This window comes from Corvus kubaryi, unplaced genomic scaffold, assembly GCF_017639235.1.
Source record: "Corvus kubaryi isolate FWS band 111438036 unplaced genomic scaffold, C.kubaryi_AGA036_p1.0 133, whole genome shotgun sequence".
Taxonomy (NCBI): domain Eukaryota; kingdom Metazoa; phylum Chordata; class Aves; order Passeriformes; family Corvidae; genus Corvus; species Corvus kubaryi.
In genome coordinates, this window is record NW_024580667.1 from 10102814 (window position 1) to 10122750 (window position 19937).

Below are 19937 nucleotides of genomic sequence, written 5' to 3' on the forward strand. Positions count from 1 at the left end.
CATCTGTGATCTGATGCTTGAATCTCTAGAGGGGAAACTGACATTTTTCAGTTCCTAAATTTCATTAAACTAAAGTACTTTTATCTTACCACTAATTCTCTACATATGCTGTGACCCTACCTGCATAAAAGATTTTGGGCAACTAGGTCTTAGAGATTGGGGCCTATGTGTAGTTGTGAAGGGAAAAGACATCTGCAAATGAAAAGGAAATTGCCCTTGGACAATTCTCTCTCCTTAGAACTGACAAAAACTGTCTAAAATATTGTCAAAATTTTTCTGATTTCTCCCACAAAAATGTAAAGGTTAATAAAATCTTCTTCCCATTTTTCAATGCAGTAGGGATTTCTTTTCCTTGTTTGAAGAAAAATATAGATTATTCTGAGACTTCAAGCAGCACACTAACTGCTCAATTATTTGTCAGTAAGTGGAATCAGTGTAGGTGTAACAAACTTCTTTTGCATGCAAAGAAACCACAACAAATTGAGAAATGGGGTGGGGGGGTTGGAGAAGAAAGAAAAACTGTATTCTGCAAAAATAGGTTTTGAGCTCTTTCAATGTACTGCTTTGATTGTCTTCAAATTGTCATCCAGCACAATGTAGAGACATAGTCCTCTAGATTTCCCTGCTTTGGTTCCCTTTTGCTAAAAAAAAGATGATCATGCTGATTCAGTCAACTGTAACAATCACCTAGCTAACACTTTTTAAGGGATCTAAAGCAGTTAAGAGGTCAGTATGTTTTCTAACCCTCTTCTTATTCTTCCCCTCACAAGGAAGTTGTGACTGCAATGAGGTCTCCCCTCAGCCTCCTCTTCCTTCTCCAGGCTGAACAGACCAAATGCCCTCAGCCCCTCCTCATACAGTTTCCCCTCAAGGCCCTTCACCATCCTTGTGGCCTCTTTTGGACACTCTCTAGCCGCCTAATAGTGTTACAGTGTTACCCAAATTCTCCCCCCTGCCCCAGTTCTGGAAACCATGGGATCACAACTATTGCTGTGGGTATTTTTTCTTGGCTTTTCTTTGGAAACAGACATTGCACAGAAAGCAGGCTCTAGCTGTCCTGGGTCTGCAGGCATGAGCCTACATCCTTGCACATCCTCGCTGAGGGGCACCCACATGATTTTTTTCTCAAGCAGGAAGAACAAGGCAGGGCCAAGTGTGAGGGTGCAGGAGCAGACAGGACAATTGGAGGGTGGGATGTGGGGATAGAAAGTTCTTATAGCCAGCAGAGCACTCTCTTAACTCCTGAAACACATCCTTTGGGTATTAAGCCATGAGGCCTTTGATGAGAGGCCTGAGACATGAGAGACACAAAGCTTGCCTAGCAAGGAGGTCTGCTCAGGGAACCTCTTCAAGGTTCCAGCACTGCCCATGCTGCAGCCACCAGGAGCCCACACCATGGTCTTCTGAAATAGGAGGGATCCATTTAGTGTTGATTTAAAATTAATAGCTTGAAGGAGAGGTGGAAAAGAGGAGCACAGAGCAGCTTCTGTTTGGCAACCCACTCCTGTAACATTTCAAGGTGTTAGAGATTTTCCCCCCTTGTACATGGGCTGTATTCCCCTACATGGCACCCCAGGAGATTTCATGGCCAGTGTTTACCCTCCTGCCTGCATCTTTAGCACATGCACACACAAAACATGTGACTCATCTTTTCCCATGTTCTAATGAATTACTTCCACGTGCCTGAAGTTTCTTAACCCTCAATCACACACCTCTGGGTATGCTTATCTCTGTTTAATGTTGCTAATCACAGAAAACACTGATAAAATTACCCTTCCTCACATGATAATCCCAGGCAAACACGGCATAAAGGTTATGCACTCACCCTAACACTCATTACTTTACTACAGCTGTAGAAAATGAGCTGTGAAATTTATCTTCTAGTCTTGTCAACTGTTTTCAAATACTTCAATCACAAACACTTAGTTGAAAGTGATCTGAAAGGGATAGTTATCAGAACTGAGACTGGAGGAATTTCTGGCTCTCTGTTCTGTGTTTCCATCCTCAGACTGACTAAGGTCCATCTTGGAGGTGATGACCTGCAATGTTTTCATTTCAAGAGTGCCTGAATGAAGGCCCTGCAATGGAGGCCACCTGCTTCCAGGTACCTGGATTAGGCAGGACACAGCTGTTGGTCTGAGCCAGAGGAGGGCAAGAAAGTCTTAATTTAAAAAAAAAGGAAAACAAAATTTGTAACAATAAGGCCCACACATTCTGCTACAGTCACATAAGCTGTAACTCAGGAAGCTCTTAGGTGTGTATTTAAGAAAATAAATATCTAATTTTCCTCTGAAAAGGTTTCTGTGTAAGTAAGTGATGTTTGGAATGAGATCTCCATGACTGTACATAGTAAACAGATTTGCTGCCAAATCCGAAGTCTCCTTGACTATCACCACAGTACATCTTACTGCTGAAGTATGTCAGATGAAGGTCACAACAAGTATTAAATAACTATCCAAAAACATAACAGCTAGCAATACCTGTGGCTAAATCAGGGCCACACTGATGTTTACAAGATATATTTAACAGGCACTGCAGAGATAAGGCAGATACCAGCCCAGCAGCAATGAGTGGAGGCTCTTGCTGTGCCCCAGCAGCCTTCTCTGGACCTACAGACGCCACTTCTTACACACTCCATCTGTTTTCAAATGCACTCTCCATGCTACAGCACATGGATCTGCTTGTCCAGGCCACAGATCCCACCTGACACTGACTGTGCCGTAATTATGCCTCCCCTGGCGGGGGAGAATTTTAGAGTCTTTGCCAGGAGTCCGAGAGACAAACGGGACCTTCAGCCTTCTCTGCTTTCAGATAGTTGTTTATTAAGTCTTGTCAGAGAAATAGAGCCACTTAATGTGACCCAGACATAGCACAAAGGAGAGAATCCAGGAGAATGCCAAATCATCAAGATTACACAGCTTTTTTAAAGGTCAATCAACCAATGGTCACTAAAAGCTTACATTATTTTTACTTTTCCACCAATGTATAATAAATCATCTAGTCATGCAGACAGGAACTGCGGAATTCTTTATCCAATCATCCCAAACTACTTCTACTGCAGAATATGGAGTAGTAGAAGAAGAAGAAGGTTTGGAAAACAACAACAATCCTCCATTTTGAAGTTTTTTGCTTTTATCTATTTACTACATTAACAAACCCAAATCCTCTAAATTTTTCACCCTGTGACAATCTTACATAGTATTCTATCACCTAGTTCACATCAGGGTTGTTTCTAATTCTTCCCAGAGGGTAGGCAATTTTCTCCAAAGATGAAGATCAAAACCAGTGTTGTCCAGGGGGGTAGAACCCTTCAAAACAGGCAGGGAAATATTCTCTGCACTCTGGGCTCCCACACCACCCATCAAGGCATTCCCTTGAAGAATCACTACAGAAAACACAAAGAAGCCTTACCAACTCAAAATATTTTATTTTCCAATTTTGAAGCTGATTGAACTTGCAGCCAACCATCCCCAATGTTGTTATGAAATTCAGTATTGCTCCTCAAGCCTGTGTATGTACCTGTGGCCTAGATTACACTGCTATAAAGCAACATTAGGAATATGCTAATAGTCATAATGTTAAAAAACATTAAGAAGATTTCTCATGTTAAGAATAAGTTAGCTGATCCCAGTTAATTTTAATGCACAGACTCTAATGCAGAGTAAAAATTTTCACATAAATTATTTTTCAAGGGAAAAGAGCAGATTCTCTCAAATTAATGCAGTTCAAGAGCCTGTATTCATTTCCCAGGCTGCCTACTTAGAAAAAAAGATTAAATATAAAAATTGCTTCAGCCATTTCAAAACAAAAATAATTCAAGTTTTCTACTATAACGGGATCCTTCAGCTGTTAAAGAAAATATTGTTTCTGACCTCAATCAGAAAGAAGAAAGCATTTTGTTTAAGTCAGCCCCAATTTCTGCTTCAGGTGGTTCACTAGTTGTTTTCAGAATATTTAATTTCCCAATAATTCCCAAACTGAATGCAATGTTTTGAGTCAATGTAAGACATAAATAAAGCCCCACTGTGTGTTGGAGTGTGTCCAGAGAGGGGCCACAAAATTATGAGAGGGCTGGAGCACTTCAACCTATGAAGACAGGCTGAGGGAGATGGGACTGTTCAGCCTGGAGAATAGAAGGCTCTGAGAAGAGGCCACCTTACTGTGGCCTTCTAGTACCTAAAGGGGACTACCAGCAAGATGGAGACACCCTTTTTAGCAGGGCCTGTTGCAATAGGACAAGGGATAATGGTTTTAAACTACAAGAGGGCAGACTTAGACTAGATATAAGGAAGAAATTTTTTTAAATAATGGAATGGGTGGCCCAGAGAGGTGGCAGGCACTCTGTCCCTGGAAACATTCAAGGTCAGGTTGGATGGGGCTCTGAGCAACCTGATCTAGGTGAAAATGTTCCTGCTCACTGCAGGGGGCTTGGACTAGATGACCTTTAAAGGTCTCTTCCAACACAAAGTATACTGTGACTCTATCTGCCTAGCTTTGTTCTCTTGCCCTTCTCTGGACACACTCCAGCACCTCAATGTCCTTTTTGTCAGGAGGGCCCCAAAACTGAACAAAAGATTCAAGGTGTGGCCTCCGCAGTGGGACAATCCTGCCCGGGTCCTGTCTGGCCACACTATTGCTGATACAAGCCAGGTGCCATTGGCCTTCTGGGGACACACTGGCTCATGTTCAGCTGGCTGGTGACCAGCACCCCCAATAGTCCTTTCAATCACTTCCATCCTCAGAGACACTGTCAGTGCAAGGATCCTGAGTATCATTATCCCCATTTTCCAAGCAGAGAGCCAAAGCACCATGTAACATCACAGACCAGTGGCAGAAGACATCCCAGACTCTTAACTCCCACTTTCTTTTTCCAGGCCAGTGACAGAGAACCTGCTATCCATAGGAAGAACATCTGACATATTTGCAAACAGTAATTGTGTATTTACCAACTCAGGAGGTGAATTGCCAAGGAATGTAAGAAGTCTCGCCCTAAAGAGATCATTGTTTCAGTAGGTGGAGAGCCCACACGGGTATGGGGATTTCAGAACAAACATATGAGATTGTATTTACAAATCAGAATTAGCTATGGTGAGCTCACGGCACAGAGTGACACATGATTTATTGTAATGGAGGAAGCACGGAAAAATGCCGTGTTGGACATATGACAGCAATCCAGGGTGAAATAAGATTCTAAAAAGTCAAAAAAGATGAAAAATAATTACTCTGAATTAACTCTCAATCATAGCCATTCCAATAGGTAAAAAATGAAAATAAAATCGTATTGTGAGACAGTTTGGCACTATCAAGTGCTCAGTAACAGCATAAAATGGTATAAAATCTTAGTAAATTACACAGTATGAAAACACTCACACCATGCATACATCACTGGAGAATCAACAGGATTATCTTCACTGGTCCTTTCAGTACTACAGCTCACAGGCATTTATACCAGAAGTTGTTCCGACATGGACAGTGGCTATTTTTGGTGCAAGAATATACAGGTTCCTGAAGCTGAGCTTACAGCTCCTGCAGAACAGGAGCACATGAGTCTTCTAAACCTTTGGCAATCCATCTTCAACAACTGCACCATTCAGGATAATCTTAGGAGGCTGCTTCTTTTCCCCGGGTTCTTCAGCCGCACACTCCAGAGGCTCTAGGTCATGGTACTTTCTCCGATAGACTACCCTTGAGATTACAGTTATCAGAAACATTTCCATGATGAGCAGCTGCTGGGCTATATCTGCCAAAAAAAAGAAAAAGGGAGGCAAAGAAAAGCCCCCAGAAGGGGGAAATTACTACCAGACAAAAAAAATTAATAATTGGCTTATTAATTTTCACCTGTGTGAAAGGAACAAACTCTACCATCCTGTCCCCGCCTCTCACACTCAGCACTGAAATCAGTTACAAAATTCCAATATTGCCCATCAATAAGCATGCAATAAATTATGCATCCAAAACACAAGAGATTTAACAGTAATTATGCATGTTGATTTCTTCTCATTTATGATTCCAGCTCTTCTCATTATCAAGTTCTTCTCTACAGCCATGACAGCTATAAAACTTTTGTTCTTATTTTTAAGGTAACAACGGAGGTTCTCCAAAAGCTAGTGATCCCAGGAAATTATTATTTTGGGGAAACACCAGAGATTGCCATTAGTAACACTGAACTGGTACCTTTATGAGTAAATGAAGAACATTCTTCCCCTAAAAAACTTACATGATCCTCTTGCTGTAGAGGAGAGTGGTGGAGCACAGGGAATGATTTTTTGTGTAGCGAATATGTTGATAATAGTGGTCTGCAGTTGGTTCAGAATGACAATAAACTGCACCAGAAAGGGAAAACAAATGCCTTAGCTACCAGAAAGGGGTTTATAGTTCACATAACAATTCTGCTTTGATAACAGAACCTCTTTTGCCTCATTCCTCCTTGTTTGGCCTCCCTTCCCCCCATCTACCAGCAGGATGCCTGCCATTCTGCAGAATTCATCTTAAGGTCAGGATGCTATTGCTTTGAATAGGAGTATTGAATTAATCCTGGACTTGAAAAGTGTTTCTTCTCAGCCCTTCATTTGGGAGGTACATTATAGACAGACCTCCCAGCAGGGATTTCAAATAATACTGATCTCTGAATAATAGGCAATAGTGTTTTAAAAATGCCAGTTAATTTGACCCATGAGCTTATGTTCCTCCTTAATAGGAAGAAAGACTCAAAGGACATTTTTTCCTGTTGTCTCCTCTTTTTGCTATAGCAGGGAGATGTTGTGGTCCCCAAATTGTATGAGACTGGCTTCTTTGCCAGAAGGTATGAGGGACTCTTCACAGCTTGAGTTCAGGAACCACCACTTGTGCATCACATTACTGATGCCTTCACTGCCATGGAGTTATCCAAGTGTCTCTGTAGCTGCTGGTGGAACTGCCTGAGTCTAGACCCTCACATTAACAGAGTTTGCCATCCTAAACCTGAATTCACCCTAGCACAGCTTTGCAGGTGTGACCATCCTGTTTACTGCCTTTTTAAGTGCTTAATAATTTACTTAACCTTAGTGCACCAGCCTTGATGTATGTCCTGCTCAAGAAGGACACATATCCAAGGATTCTGCTGGACTCTATTCAGAGTGATGTGGAAGAGGGTGGCCTTGTCCCTGTGCTTTTTCAATCTAACCTCTGTGGTTCTGTTCCTTACTATTTAATGATTCTCAGACAGTCTTTTCATTATTATCTACTTCTGAAGTGCAGAATGGCCAAGAAAAATACCGTTAAAACAGAATATTGTGGAATGCTGAAACAGTTCAAACAACAGCCACCCACATAATGCTACATATCCTCTCCACACCAGCATTTTAACATTGCATTTCAGGATACCAAAACTACAGAGCTTCCTTCAGGCCCCACAGAAAGCACCGTTGTGATTTCAGTGGTCTAAAGATAAATAGGTTTTACATGGCTTTCACATCTCCAGCACCCCTGAGAGACTAGAAGTAAATTGGCTCAAAGTGAAACTGAACAGCAGCCAAGGAGAGTGCTTCAAAGGGATACAGCTTTAATCAGGTAAAAATACGGCTTCGCACAGTGTATTTAGTGGAAAAAATACTACAAATTTTCAACAAAGGAGCAAGAACTAGAGAGACAGAGTTGTGTCAGCAGTTAAGAGAAATTCTTACCAGAAATATTAAAGTTCTCACCTGATAAAGAGCAAACTTTGGGATAATGTTCTTACACTTAAGGAGAATCCTAACTTTTCGAAACATGATTCCAACTGCCCACAGAGCAAAAAGGGTGAGGGCACCAATGAAGCAGCTAATCCATAGTGCAGGTCCTTTGGGAGACAACTGAGAAACAAATCACATAGCCTTATAGAACCTTACTTTACTGTTTCCAGGAAGAAGTTGTGAACTGGATGACGTTAAAATGCTTGTTTCTATCTCCATGAGAGCTGATGGCAGCAGCAATTGCTGGGTTTTGCATGGGGAAACTGCCCAGTACCAACTGGAGTGTTGGCACAGCCTCTCCTCTGCAGGCACCAGCATGGAATTGTGTTCAGTCTGGGGAGGTGCCAAGTGACACAACCCCTCAATGCTGCAATTGCCAGCCATGCAGTGTGCGTCTTTTCAAAGACCCCAGCAGCACCTGGCAATGCACAACAGCTCACGAGAGCATATTCAGCTCGACATCTCAGATGGGCCATTCCTTTTATACCATGAAACAGCAACAAGAACTACTACTTTTAGTCTGAGTTATCCAAGAGGTTCCAAATTATTATCAGATACTGATTTCTCCATCATCTTGCAGGTTACATGGTACAAAGCAGAAGTACAGTACTATCTTTTTATTTTACACAGATATAAAATCACCATGATTTGCTGAAAAACATAGAATTAGGCTTCCTATTAACATGATAGTACATACACTTGTTTCTTAAGGCTGTAACTTACAAAACACAGGGCAGATACCTCCCACAGGGCAACTTGCAGTCCTGCTATTCTAACCATACAAACTGGGAAATGTATTGGAGCATAATCTGATGCCCAACCCACCCAATGCCCAATTTCTTTACAAGAGAGTCTGGGAAGGCAGAAATTATATGCTTCAGGTCTCATAAGAACACAGTAAGTACTCACTTGGAAGTGCTCCCAGATTTCACAGTTTACTTGTAGGCTAAGATAGTTACACCAACCCTAAAACCTATAGGTTTTGTGGACCATCTCTGATTAAAATATTTACTTACATTGTAAAGGACGTAATTGCCATTAGTCCAAAGCACTATTGACAAAAATATGAGCACGGGCCGAAAGACAGCAAACTGAAAGGTGCTCAGCTTCAGCCAAAAGAGGGTTTGCCTGGCCAAAAAAAAAAGAATTTAAAAAAAAAAATTAGATAGGCCAAGATCTTATTAGCAACCTTAATAACATTTTATGGATACAGTCATCTGCAGAACTTTTCCACTCCTGTAGCATGTGGCTAAAATCTGGGGAGGAACAGCTTCAAGATTAGAAAATCTTTCCAAGAATTTCTCAATGTTTATTTAATAAAGTCTCTACAAAAATAGTACTTTTTCTGCTCTGCATCAAGTACATACTAACCAAAGCTGGGCAAAACATATCTTTCTCTGCCCTGAAGCCAACCAGGGAGACAGTAGCTGCATAACCGGTTTCTGAACAATAATGCCATTTGCTCTTGCCTTGTTGCCTTATTATTTCAGTTCTCCCATGAAATTGGGCAAATCAGCCTGTTCAGTCACTTCCTAGTCCTGTGGTAGATCAAGAAAGGGAATCACACAGACCTAGATGAAAGGACTGGTAGTTTTTCAGTGCATCATGAAGAGTATTGTGTAAGCACCTGGGTTTGCTCCTCTGTAGTGGAACAGAAGACAAGAACTGTCTCTCACTTGGTAAATTGCACAAGGCCAGCAGGACAGCTCAGGATTCCTTCACTTCCGTCAGTATAAAGTGGGTCCAGAACACAGCCTGTAATCTGGCCAGCTAGCACTAAAGCCCACCAGGAAAGGGGCAGATGAACTTTCTAACAGAGGGCAGAAAGCTGACTGACCTGAATCCTCCTTCAGCCTCCACAGGACAAGCTGCTACAGCTGCCCATGTTTTAGTCTGTTACCATGCATTATTTCCCATCCTTTCAGTGTTCTTTTCACTGGAGTTCCTTGGGCCCTTGACACTGCCATCAGCAATGTCTCACAGACAACAGGCTGCCATTTAGTGTGCTAAAGGATATAGCCATGAACCAGGAATTACAGGAGTTGCTCAATGAACATAGCAAATAGCCACAGGATTATCAACAGCACAAACCCATGTGGAAAGACCTGCAATGGGCCAGCCATTCAGTGTGTGTCTTTTCAAAGATTTATTATTCCCAGAGAGCTTTAAAGAATAATAGATATGAACAAACAGTGCAGTCACTGCAATGCCACGAGTTGTTTCCCTTGTTAACGTGGGCCCATCTTTATTGATCACCAGATTTCTTCTGCCACATCTCTCCCTATTGCATGGATTGTTACATTGCCTCATCTGTACCTTGTTATTTTCCCCAGAACTGCAGGTATATATGTTTTCTTAAAAGAATTAATCCCTCCCTTGGGGTAGCTCCCTGTTTCCCCATAAGGTACCTATGGAAGGAACATGACACTGACTTTTCTCTCGTAGAGCTTGCCAATATTTTTTTTAAAAAAGGTACCCTGCAATGGGAAAAGGCTAGAGGTTAGAAGCAGAGAGCTGATGGGTTTCCCAGTGTACAGACACTGGAGAAGGAGGCCTGAGCCCTCTGCAGAGCAAAAAGCCTTTTTTTTTAAACAGACAGCTGTCCTTCCTGCCAGCAGCAGTAGGCACTGTCTAGCTCCTGAAATGAGTCCGTATTAGCTGCCAACATCCTGCATAAGCTGCAACTGGGCCAAACAACAGCAAGGCAGAATAGGGGATCCTCTCCCAAGCTCCCAGTTACTACAACCTGTACAGAGGGTGACAGACACGGGAAAAAAAAACAAATAAAGGTACATTTTTGATGGGTTTTACTACCTCTTCTTCTTGGTACCCCCTCCATGTAAATATTTAGTGTTACTCTACTAAAATTATGGAAACAAAAGTTTAAATTGTAATACAAAATGAGGCCGTTTAATGAAGAATTATTACAATAAAAATTCAGGTTTTTTAAAAATGCATCAGAAATTGCTATGCTGTGTTCTGTTTGATGCTTTCCTTTAAATAGATCATAAAGTCTCCAAGGTCCCTCTGACACTAAAGTCCACACCCTCACAGAAAACTCTCCTTTGTACATTCAGTCCCTCAGATTTTGCTTATAATGAGAGAAACAGTCTCATGCTCTGTGCCAATAGCACAGCCCCAGGAAATATATGAGGCTTGCAGGCTGTGGAGTGGTGTGTAAATGACAGGGTGACACTAACCAGAGGAGGAACTCCACCAGGCAGTGCTCAAAGGAGGACAGGTTTATGTTACAGTATATTGGCTCCTGTAGCTCTCCATCCTTACCCCACTTCTCAAAGATGCTTTAATACTAAGTTTAGAAAAAGAAAACATTTGCTTTCGCCTCACCAGACAATGCCATTTCACTAAGAGCAATGCTTTACAAACACTATATCTACTTTTTGTTCTAAAAATTATTTTAATCTCAAGTAGTTTTAAAGTCAAAATCAGAATGAAACATTTCAATTTTAGCAAAGTGAGAGAAATTTTCTATCAAGAGAGCCTCCATTTGATAATTCTGCTTGTGAAAAATGCCCAATCTCAAGACATTTGTTCCATTCTGGAATGAAAAGAAACCGAAATGTCAATTATTGGGTTTTCTAGAGTAGAAATTTCTCCTCCCACACACCTCTGCATTATAAAAATGAAATAAATTAGTGGTGGTGTACAGCCCCAAAGTGATGATGCTGTTTAAAAGAGACAGCTTGAGAGGGCTTGAGACTGACTTTTGGGAAGCTTTGCTGTAAGCCTGGCCCTGCCAAGCTGGCTGAATTCCAGCAGCCGTTCCCAAGCTGGGAAATCTTAAAGGGGTGACTGACCTGGTGATGGGCACACGAGGGAGGCAGAGGCAACAGCAGCAGCAGGGGCCGGTGCTGATGGTGAAGCGACCATTTTCAAACCTCCTGAGGAGCATCTTCTGGCCTCCACACTCTTTAATCATCATCATCAGGAACTTGTGGATAACTATGGCAAAAAATCTAAGAGAGAAAGAAAATTCCAGCTTAAACTTGTGTGTGTGTCTCTTGCATGCCTGCACCAGCCAGTGCCACCTTCTGTGCAGGGTTTTTACAGCCCATGCTTTGCAATCAACAAAAATTCCAGCTCTATCTTTGAGACACCTTATGTTTGCCATCACCTTGGAGGACCAGAACGGCCCTAACTTCACTGAAAGAGGAATAAACCAAGGCACAGAGCAGATGTGGAATTTCCCAAAGCCGCTCTGGTGGCTGGTGGCAGTCGGTATTAAAGCACAGGCTTTCCTGGCCCCAGTCATTATGGTTGTATTTTTCCATAAGTTATCTAGTTCTGACTAGTCCGAACTTTTTAGAACAAGTCCTCTTCCTCCTCAAATATGGCTTTCAACCAACAAACATGGCTAGGTTCATGTAAATAGCTATCATCAAATGTGCTGGCCCAGGCAGGGTGTGGTTCCTGTGCAGACAAAGCACCAACTGCTGCAACCCCACCTCTCCCTCCTTCCCCAGCTGCACATTCTCAACCCTACCCAGGAACTACAGATTGCGCCACCAAACATGGAAATCCAGTCAATAAAAGAGGTCCTCTTCTGCACTGCCTGCAGCTCGGGCAAAGGAGAAGGGGGAATGTAAACATGCTTGAAGTGCCACAGGACTGGATTGCTGGAAGTTTCTGGCACTACCTGCACGCACTGCTGCATGCCAACAGTGCTCCCTGCTACTGTGTTGTCCCTGCTCTTTTACTCTATGCTTTTAGTGAATGCAGTGTGACACGAGGTGAGGCAGCTCCTGAGTGTTTCGGATACTGTGCTGCAGTGCATTCCAAAATCATCTCCAAATGTGAAGTGCTCAGGGCCATGGCATACCCCTACTTGGTCCTGCCCACCAGGGCTGTGCCATCATCTCCAGAAAGCAGGGACCACATTTCTCCCTTCTTTTCTGTGCGTGCCAGAGCTGTCATGCTCGCACATAAAGTGCTTTTATCAGGACAACCGTGGAACATTTTTACATTGATATACTCATCGGGGGCTCACTTGGCACCATTAATAATAGACCTCCACAGCTCATCATTAGTAGAAGTGCAGGGAAGAAGTCACAGGCCAGACTCTCATTCCACGTGACATGCAGAGAGAGGAAAGACAGACTGCTGCTCCAAAGCAACTGTCAATCCAAGGAATCAATTACATGTGAGTCACAGATCCTTCATACTGACGTTCCCACACTAGGGGACTGTAGCACTGGGAACCGTTTCAGCATTTTCCACCTCCCAGAAAAGAGCTGCCAAGAGATTTCAACTCAAACAAAAAATTACTGAATTGTTAAATTTACAAAATGACTGTGTTACCAAGGGCAGCAGATGTTTAAAGGGAAGAAATTTGGGGTTTGAAGCAACATCTAGAAACAGGAAGAATACTCACATTCCTGCTGTGAAATCTGTAAACATTGTTGAGCGAGGAACCCACATGCCAATGCATGAAGTAGTAGAGATCACCTACAGAGAAAGGGAGGAAGGTTGTATGAAGGGCAGAGATAAAGCTCAGGTGGCTCCTGTGGATTTTCAGGGAAGCCCTATTTTCAACAGTGAACTTTATATTATTTCCATGCTAACTTACTGGAGCTGCAGCATTAATCCAAATAATGATTGATCCTTTGGAGGAAGGGATTTTCCTGTAGATGTAGACTGCTTCCTCTATAAACACCAGAATGGCAATGAGTGTCATCAGAGTCAAGGTTGCAAAGAGAAATTTCCCTGGTAGGTCAAGGCCTGCAGAGAGAGAAGAGAGACAGTTCTGATTTATTTCATAAGCATTTCAAACATTAATGTAACAACACTGTCTCTGAGGGGCTTCTTTGCCCTATTCCTGCAAATACTTGCACTCATCCCTAGTTACACAGGCAGTTCTACAGAACAGTTCAAATTACTGAAGTTCATGACTAAATCTTTCCAGGATCCACAGACAGTACACAGGAGGAATACGCCTTCACCTTCTCAAAGCATTGTGCAATAGTCCCTTTCAGAAAGGTGGGGTTCCAGGGCAAATATCCTTAGGTGAATGTAAATATGTAGCAGAAATAAATACATAATACAGAATACAAATAAATACAGTAAATACCTGATCTGGGAACTTTTCCAGGCAGGCTACAAGCAAATATGTATTCACTCAGTTCTCTGCTTCCATCATATGTTCATAGGCATGTTACATGTAACTTTCTTAGGTAGGCAAATTTACTACAAGCTCGGTGGAATTTTTTAGGGCACATGAGGAAGGTAAGGAAAATTACATTGATATACCTAGTCTGAGATAAAACTTGGTGTCTTCACCAAAATCTTTTCTGCATCTCCCTTAAAGCTGCCTATGAATATCAACATTTACCCACACGTGATAGGTTTTATGTCTCCATGGACACTGGGTATGGATAACAACTTTGACCCACAACTAACGGCTGAAGTGCGTTTTCTCCCAAGGGATGTGTTTCCAGAGACAGAAGAAACCACCGCAGTGGAGTCATGCTTAATTTAGGAGAAGTTCGTGCTTATAATCAATACTAACTCCTGCCGGACCTGCAGCCTATCTGAAGGCAAAGCAGAGCCTCTGCCCCAGCCTCTTTAACCTAACCTGCTTCAAAAAACCCTGGCACTTGCAGACTTGGCTGCAGACGGGGCAGCGCACGTCTTAGTGGGCATCTCCACTCCTCAGATCTCACCGGGGAGAGCCTGGGACCCGGGGCAGCTCCAGGGGCCGGTTCAGCGCCCGGTTCCGCAGGTCCAGGGCGGTCCCGGCGCTCCCGCCCACGCTCCCGGTTCTGTGACATCCCCACCCGCGTCCCTGGGCTGGGGCCGTGCTGTGCTCTCGCCCTGCCCCGAAGCCAGAGGCAGCTCGGCCCCCAGACAGGCGGAGGATCGGCCGGGACAGGAGGATGCCGGCCTCCGCTCGGGGATTTCCTCGCCGGGAAAGAACGGCGAAGGGGCAGACAGGGACAGGGCAGGGACAGGGGGACAGGCAGAAGCAGGGACAGGGACAGGGACGGGGACGGGGACAGGGACAGCCCCCGCCATCCCGCCGCGGGTTGGTGCCGAGGGCGCTGCCGGGCAGGGGCCGCTCCCGTGTGTCCGGCGGGCGGAGGGGCCGCCCGGCAGCGGGCAGCCCCCTCTCCTCCGCCCCCACACTTACTCCGGAGAAGCTCCTCCGAGTAGGGCGGCTCGCTGGCGCCGCAGGACGGGTGCAGGGTCCCGTTCGCCTCGCCCTCCATGGCTGCGCGGTGCCCTGGCGGTGCCCTGGCGGTGCCGGAGGCTGGGGACGGGCGGCGGGGTCGGTGCGTGCCCGGCCGCCGGTCCCTGGCGAGTGCGGGCGGCGATGCGCGGCGCGGTGCCGGCGGCCGGGCCCGGTTAATGATTACCCCGAGCCGGGAAGGGCGGGCGGGCGGCGCAGGGACCGAGCCCGCGCTGCCTCCTGGCGCCCGGCGGCCCCGGCACGGCGGGACGAGCAGCGCCGAGCCCGGGGCAGCGCGCCCACCCCGCCGGCCACGGGCCACGGCTGTGTCCGGCTGTTCTCCGCGGCTCTGCCCGGCCTCGGTGGAGCTGCTGCGGAACCCAGCCCCAGGGCACGGGCGCAAAGCTGCTCGGTCAAGTTTCAGGGACTTTCCATGGAGCCCTTCACAAAAGGCTTCCCGATCACCTTGGCTGCAAAGAGGTGAGACGCTGAAGGAGAGCACAGTGAGGGTAGGAATGTACCGAGAGATTGTCCACTTTCCCACGTTTCCTCTGCTGGAAGGATTCTCTCTGCAGCCTGAGCATTTTCAGGCTGTTTCCAGAAAAAGGGAATGAGTACTGAAATGTTGGAATTTGGTGACCCACCAAGTTGTCCGGGATACTCGGGCTGAAAGCTGGCTATCCCTAACCCTAATGGTTACAGCGCTGAGTGACAAAACGACAGGGACACACTGTAACAATGAGCACAGAATGGTGTCCGGGGTGGGAAGGACAGTCCTAATTACCTATGCAGTGATAAGCGATTACCGCTAAGGAAAAAGATCCTGGGTGCAGGATGGATAGTCCTCAAAAATGACAGCCGATGAACCAGCATGGGACAAAATGCAAAGGACTGCGAGGAATTTGTGGATAAAATAGGGAAGACACAAAACAGCTAAAATATATATGGAGGCCTCCCTTCACCATGGTGGTGTTCTAGAAAGTTGAACAAATTGAAGAAGGGAGGTGAGGAATTTAGGGACGTTTTTAAGCACCAAGGGCCCTTGTGGTAAAAGCTGCCATCTTGCAGTTTTCACAGGATTCCCAAGGGTTTTACTGGAAGGACAGGCCAGACATTGAAACTCTGCCAGCAAGAACACAGGGATGCAGGGGAGAACTGGACTGCTTACTGTCTAACACCAGCAGATACTCAACTGAGAGAAGGCAGGTTCCTTCCGGGGTGGCAGGATTTGGGAGCAAGACAGACGAGGTTACTGACAGCCTGTTCTGGTACTGTCAGGAGAGATTGCTTACAGACCAAAGTCATTTATTTCAAGTCCTCCTTGGCATTGCTGTCATTGTTTTCACTGCATTGAGAGGTGAGGAGGAGAACCTTCCAGTTTCACAAGAAGGGATGCGACAGTAACTGGCTGTTGGAATGTGGTATCTGCCCAATTGTCACGGTCTGCACAGAGCATCTTCCATCCAGCACATCTGCTGCTGCCCAGCTGCAGAAAGATACAGGCAAAATCCATGAAATGCTATTCCAGCCTATTTTCTATTTGAAAGTCTGTTTTCTCATCCTGAAGAAACAGTTGCTAGTAGAGATGGAAACGACCTTAACAGACCATGCATTTTCTACACAGTTTGCCTGATTTTTTTTTTATCCAGCTATTTTCAGGTGATCACATATTCCAAAATGTGACCAAAACCTCATTAGGATTGCTAAGATTTAAAGATGGCTCAAGGCCTTTGAATGTTCTTCCTGAGCAGACACAACAGGATTCCCATCTGTTGCTAATTTGGTTGCCAAGTCCTTATATTCCCTGAAAGCTAAAAATAAAAATCCCTTACCTGTGAATTCCTTTTTCTGAATGAGGCAGGTTTGGCAATGCATGTGTTAAAGACATTCTTACACTAAGTATAAGAGACTCAAGAATTCCTTGAACTCAATAACAGTTTTCGATTTGACAGTCATATTTAAGCCATTCAGAAATACCAGTTTGGAACAAATATTGCAGCATACACTGAGCTGAGTTTCTTGTCTTAAACCTATAGAAAATTAACAGGTTGGGGTTTAGAGGTTAAGGATTAATTCCCACCTGCTGTTGTAGGGATCCATCCTACTCTCCTCCTCTACTGGAGCCTCTCACACTCTAAAAAGAGTCTAAAAAGAGAACCACAGACCTACTGTGATTCTTTTTTGTTAAAAACATCGTTTGCCATTTTTGGGTCAAACATTGGATCCACTTCCTTAAAAGCTGCCGTATGTCCTGAGGGGAATGTGCATCACCTCTTCCTCACATTCTGGACTTTATCTTGGCAACAATATTTGCCTGACAGCACTTGAATGTAATGAATCAAACTGAAGAGTATGCCATGATCCCTCAGTTGCCACAGCTGGAGGTCTGCTGCTATGTGCACACTTTCTTAGCTCAGGCTCTTCAGCAGTGCCCTCTCTGTATTGCCCTCTAAGCCAAATGCTGTCTCTACAGCAAAACCTTCAAATTCCCATGAGCCCAAGTACGTTTTCCTTCCAGCTTCACCATGCCAGGTTTTAGCTCAATATATTGTATTTTCCATGAAAAACTGACCAACCAAACAAACCCCCAAAACACCATCAGCAATAGAAGAGTGTTTATAAATAGATCCATTTAGATGCATTAAGAGATTGTCACAGCTCCTCAGAATAAAAACCACCCCTGAACATAGTTCCCTGCCTCTGTTGACCAGGGGCTTTTGAGTGCTTTGTGGTTGTATTGGTTTGGCATAGCCTGGTTTTGGGTAGCAGGGGGGCCACAAAGCTGGCTCCTGTGAGGAAGCTGCTGGAAGCTTCCCACCATGTCTGGCAGAGCCAATGTCTGATGGCTCTGAAGATGGACATGCTGCTGGCCAAAACTGGGCCAATGAGAGAGGTTGGTGACGCCTCTGTGATGACATATTTAGGAATAAAATCAAAACAAAGTCACAAGATTTTGGGATTCTAGTCCAAGAAGAGGAGGAGGTGAGAACATGTGAGGGAAAACAACATGGAGACACCAAGGTCAGTGAAGAAGGAGGGGGAGGAGGTGCTCCAGGCGCCGGAGCCGAGGTGCCTCTGCAGGCCGTGGTACAGACCATGGTGAAGCAGGTTGTCCCTCCGCAGCCCATGGGTCCACGGGGGATGCAGAGATCCACCCACAGCCCGTGGGGGAGGTGCCCATGCCAGAGCAGGTGGATGCCTGGAGGAGGCTGTGATCCAGTGGAAGACCCGGTGGAGAGAGGTGCCCTGCTCCCAGGCTGGAGCAGCCTGTCCTTGGAGCACTGTACCCTGTGGACAGAGAGAGCCCCGGCGCAGCAGTTTTGGAAGGGCTGTGTGCCCGTGGGAGGGGCTCATGCTGCAGCAGGGGCGGTGGGGCTGCTGCTCTTGAGAGTGGACCCACATCAGAGAGGTTCATGGAGAACTGTCTCCCCTGGGAGGGACCCCACGGCCTCACAGGGGAAGACTCCTCTCCTGGAGCAGCGGAAGGAAATCTTGGTGATGGACTGACCAAACGCCCATGTCCTGTCTCCCTGTGCTGTCGGTGGGAAGGAGAGAAGGGCTGGGGGGGGAAGGTGTTCTAAGGACTTATTTTATTTCTCATTATTCTACTCTGATTCTTTTAGTAATAAATTCACTTCGCAACTGAAGTTGAGTCTGTTTCACCCTTGAAGTGTTTCTCCCGGTCCTTAACTCATGAAGCATTCGTTAATTTTTTCCTTTTTCCTCCTCTGCCCAGCTGTGGCAGGGGAGGGTGAGTGAGCGGCTCTCGTGGGTGCCTGGTGCTGGGCCGGTGCCAAACCACGACGGTGGTTCAGCCCCCTTCCAGACACTGCACAACTCAGATTTGTTTCTTCTCAAGAAACCTTTGCTTTCACTTTGCCCCTTTGCTTCTACTTGTGTTTGTCTTTGAAGAGCACTGCAGATGCTTATCTTTCTTCCATTTTTATGATGACTTTTGTTTTCACCTGCCTCACTGCATGGATTACTGGGTCTTCTTAGTTCTGTGGAACAGGATGCCTGTTGTGATCACTGGCCCACGGCATGTGGTCCAGAGGAGCTGATGCTATCTGTGGTGTCTCCCTGAAGGAGGAATACTGGCCTTCACAAGGTGACACAGCCCCTCTACCCCATGTTGGGGGGCCAAGCCTATAGACAGGAAACCTGATGTCAGCTGTGGCTCAGAAACTGAACAGCAGGAGATCCTGCAGGTTATCTCACGGGACAAACTCAAAGCTCCGTTATACAGGATACATACGATAGACTATTGCATTTTGGTTGTGGGAAGTCCAGCAGACATCAGCATCATCAGTGCAGATGGGAAAGATGGGAAATGCAGCCCCTTTCAGAGAGTCATTCAGTTTGGGACAGACCTTTAAGATGGTTGAGTCCAACCACAAACCTAACGCTGCAAACAGTTCTGGGACAAGGTTAACTCACCTCCTAGCAGGGTACACAAACTTCAAGACCTTTACATTCCTTTAGTCATTACATTACCTGGAGAAGGTTCCAGCTGATTCTGAAAGGGTCCCACCAACTCTGAACTCCAGGGACAGAAACCAATATGTGGAGCAGCTGCATTTGCTAAGTAAGGGCAAAAAACAAGGTAGGCATTTCAGGTTCTATTGTAAAAGTAAAGCATTTAAGTTGTAGATGAACATACTCCAGAAGGAAAGATTACTACACCTATCTGATTCTCTTCTGCTGACAGTTCTGGTCATGGGCCTCCAATCACACAGATAAATCAGACAGTTTGACAGAGACAAATTATTTGAACTGTTTAACCTCCTCCCACTGCATTTGCCTAAGACAATGTGGAGGCTAACTGATACAGTGGTAAACTGAATCATGCCAGAAGGATCTTAACACTCATTAATGGGAGAGGTAATTATCCTTTTAAGTGCTGTTGCTGGATTTGAAATGCTGCATTTGTACGCCAATTTCATGGAAAAGGAGGTAGAACTTCAACAGTACCTCTGCTACAGTGTGGACACAGGGAGCTCTATAAAAGTACCTGCAACTATGTTTATATGACAGGATGTGAT

At 45.1% G+C, this 19937-nt stretch overlaps 1 protein-coding gene across 1 annotated transcript; it reads right to left on the reverse strand.

The window, feature by feature from the left end:
- Positions 1-3403: 3403 nt before the first annotated feature.
- On the reverse strand, positions 3404-15081 carry LOC121668314 (organic solute transporter subunit alpha-like). The gene is made up of 8 exons (XM_042035985.1): positions 14857-15081; positions 13297-13448; positions 13102-13175; positions 11528-11686; positions 8726-8837; positions 7683-7829; positions 6218-6323; positions 3404-5740 (listed from the first exon to the last, which is right to left on the reverse strand). The coding sequence occupies exons 1-8, from the start codon at positions 14933-14935 to the stop codon at positions 5553-5555; spliced, it is 1017 nt and encodes a 338-aa protein (XP_041891919.1). The 5' UTR covers positions 14936-15081; the 3' UTR covers positions 3404-5552.
- Between the last annotated feature and the right edge of the window lie 4856 nt (positions 15082-19937).

Coding starts and splice junctions, on each gene's coding strand:
- LOC121668314 (XM_042035985.1), bottom strand. CDS start 14,935: ATGGAGGGCGAGGCGAACGGGACCCTGCACCCGTCCTGCGGCGCCAGC. Junction 13,176..13,296: donor GGATTAATGCTGCAGCTCCA/GTAAGTTAGCAT, acceptor CTTTCTCTGTAG/GTGATCTCTACTACTTCATG. Junction 6,324..7,682: donor CAAAGTTTGCTCTTTATCAG/GTGAGAACTTTA, acceptor TTTCTGGTGCAG/TTTATTGTCATTCTGAACCA.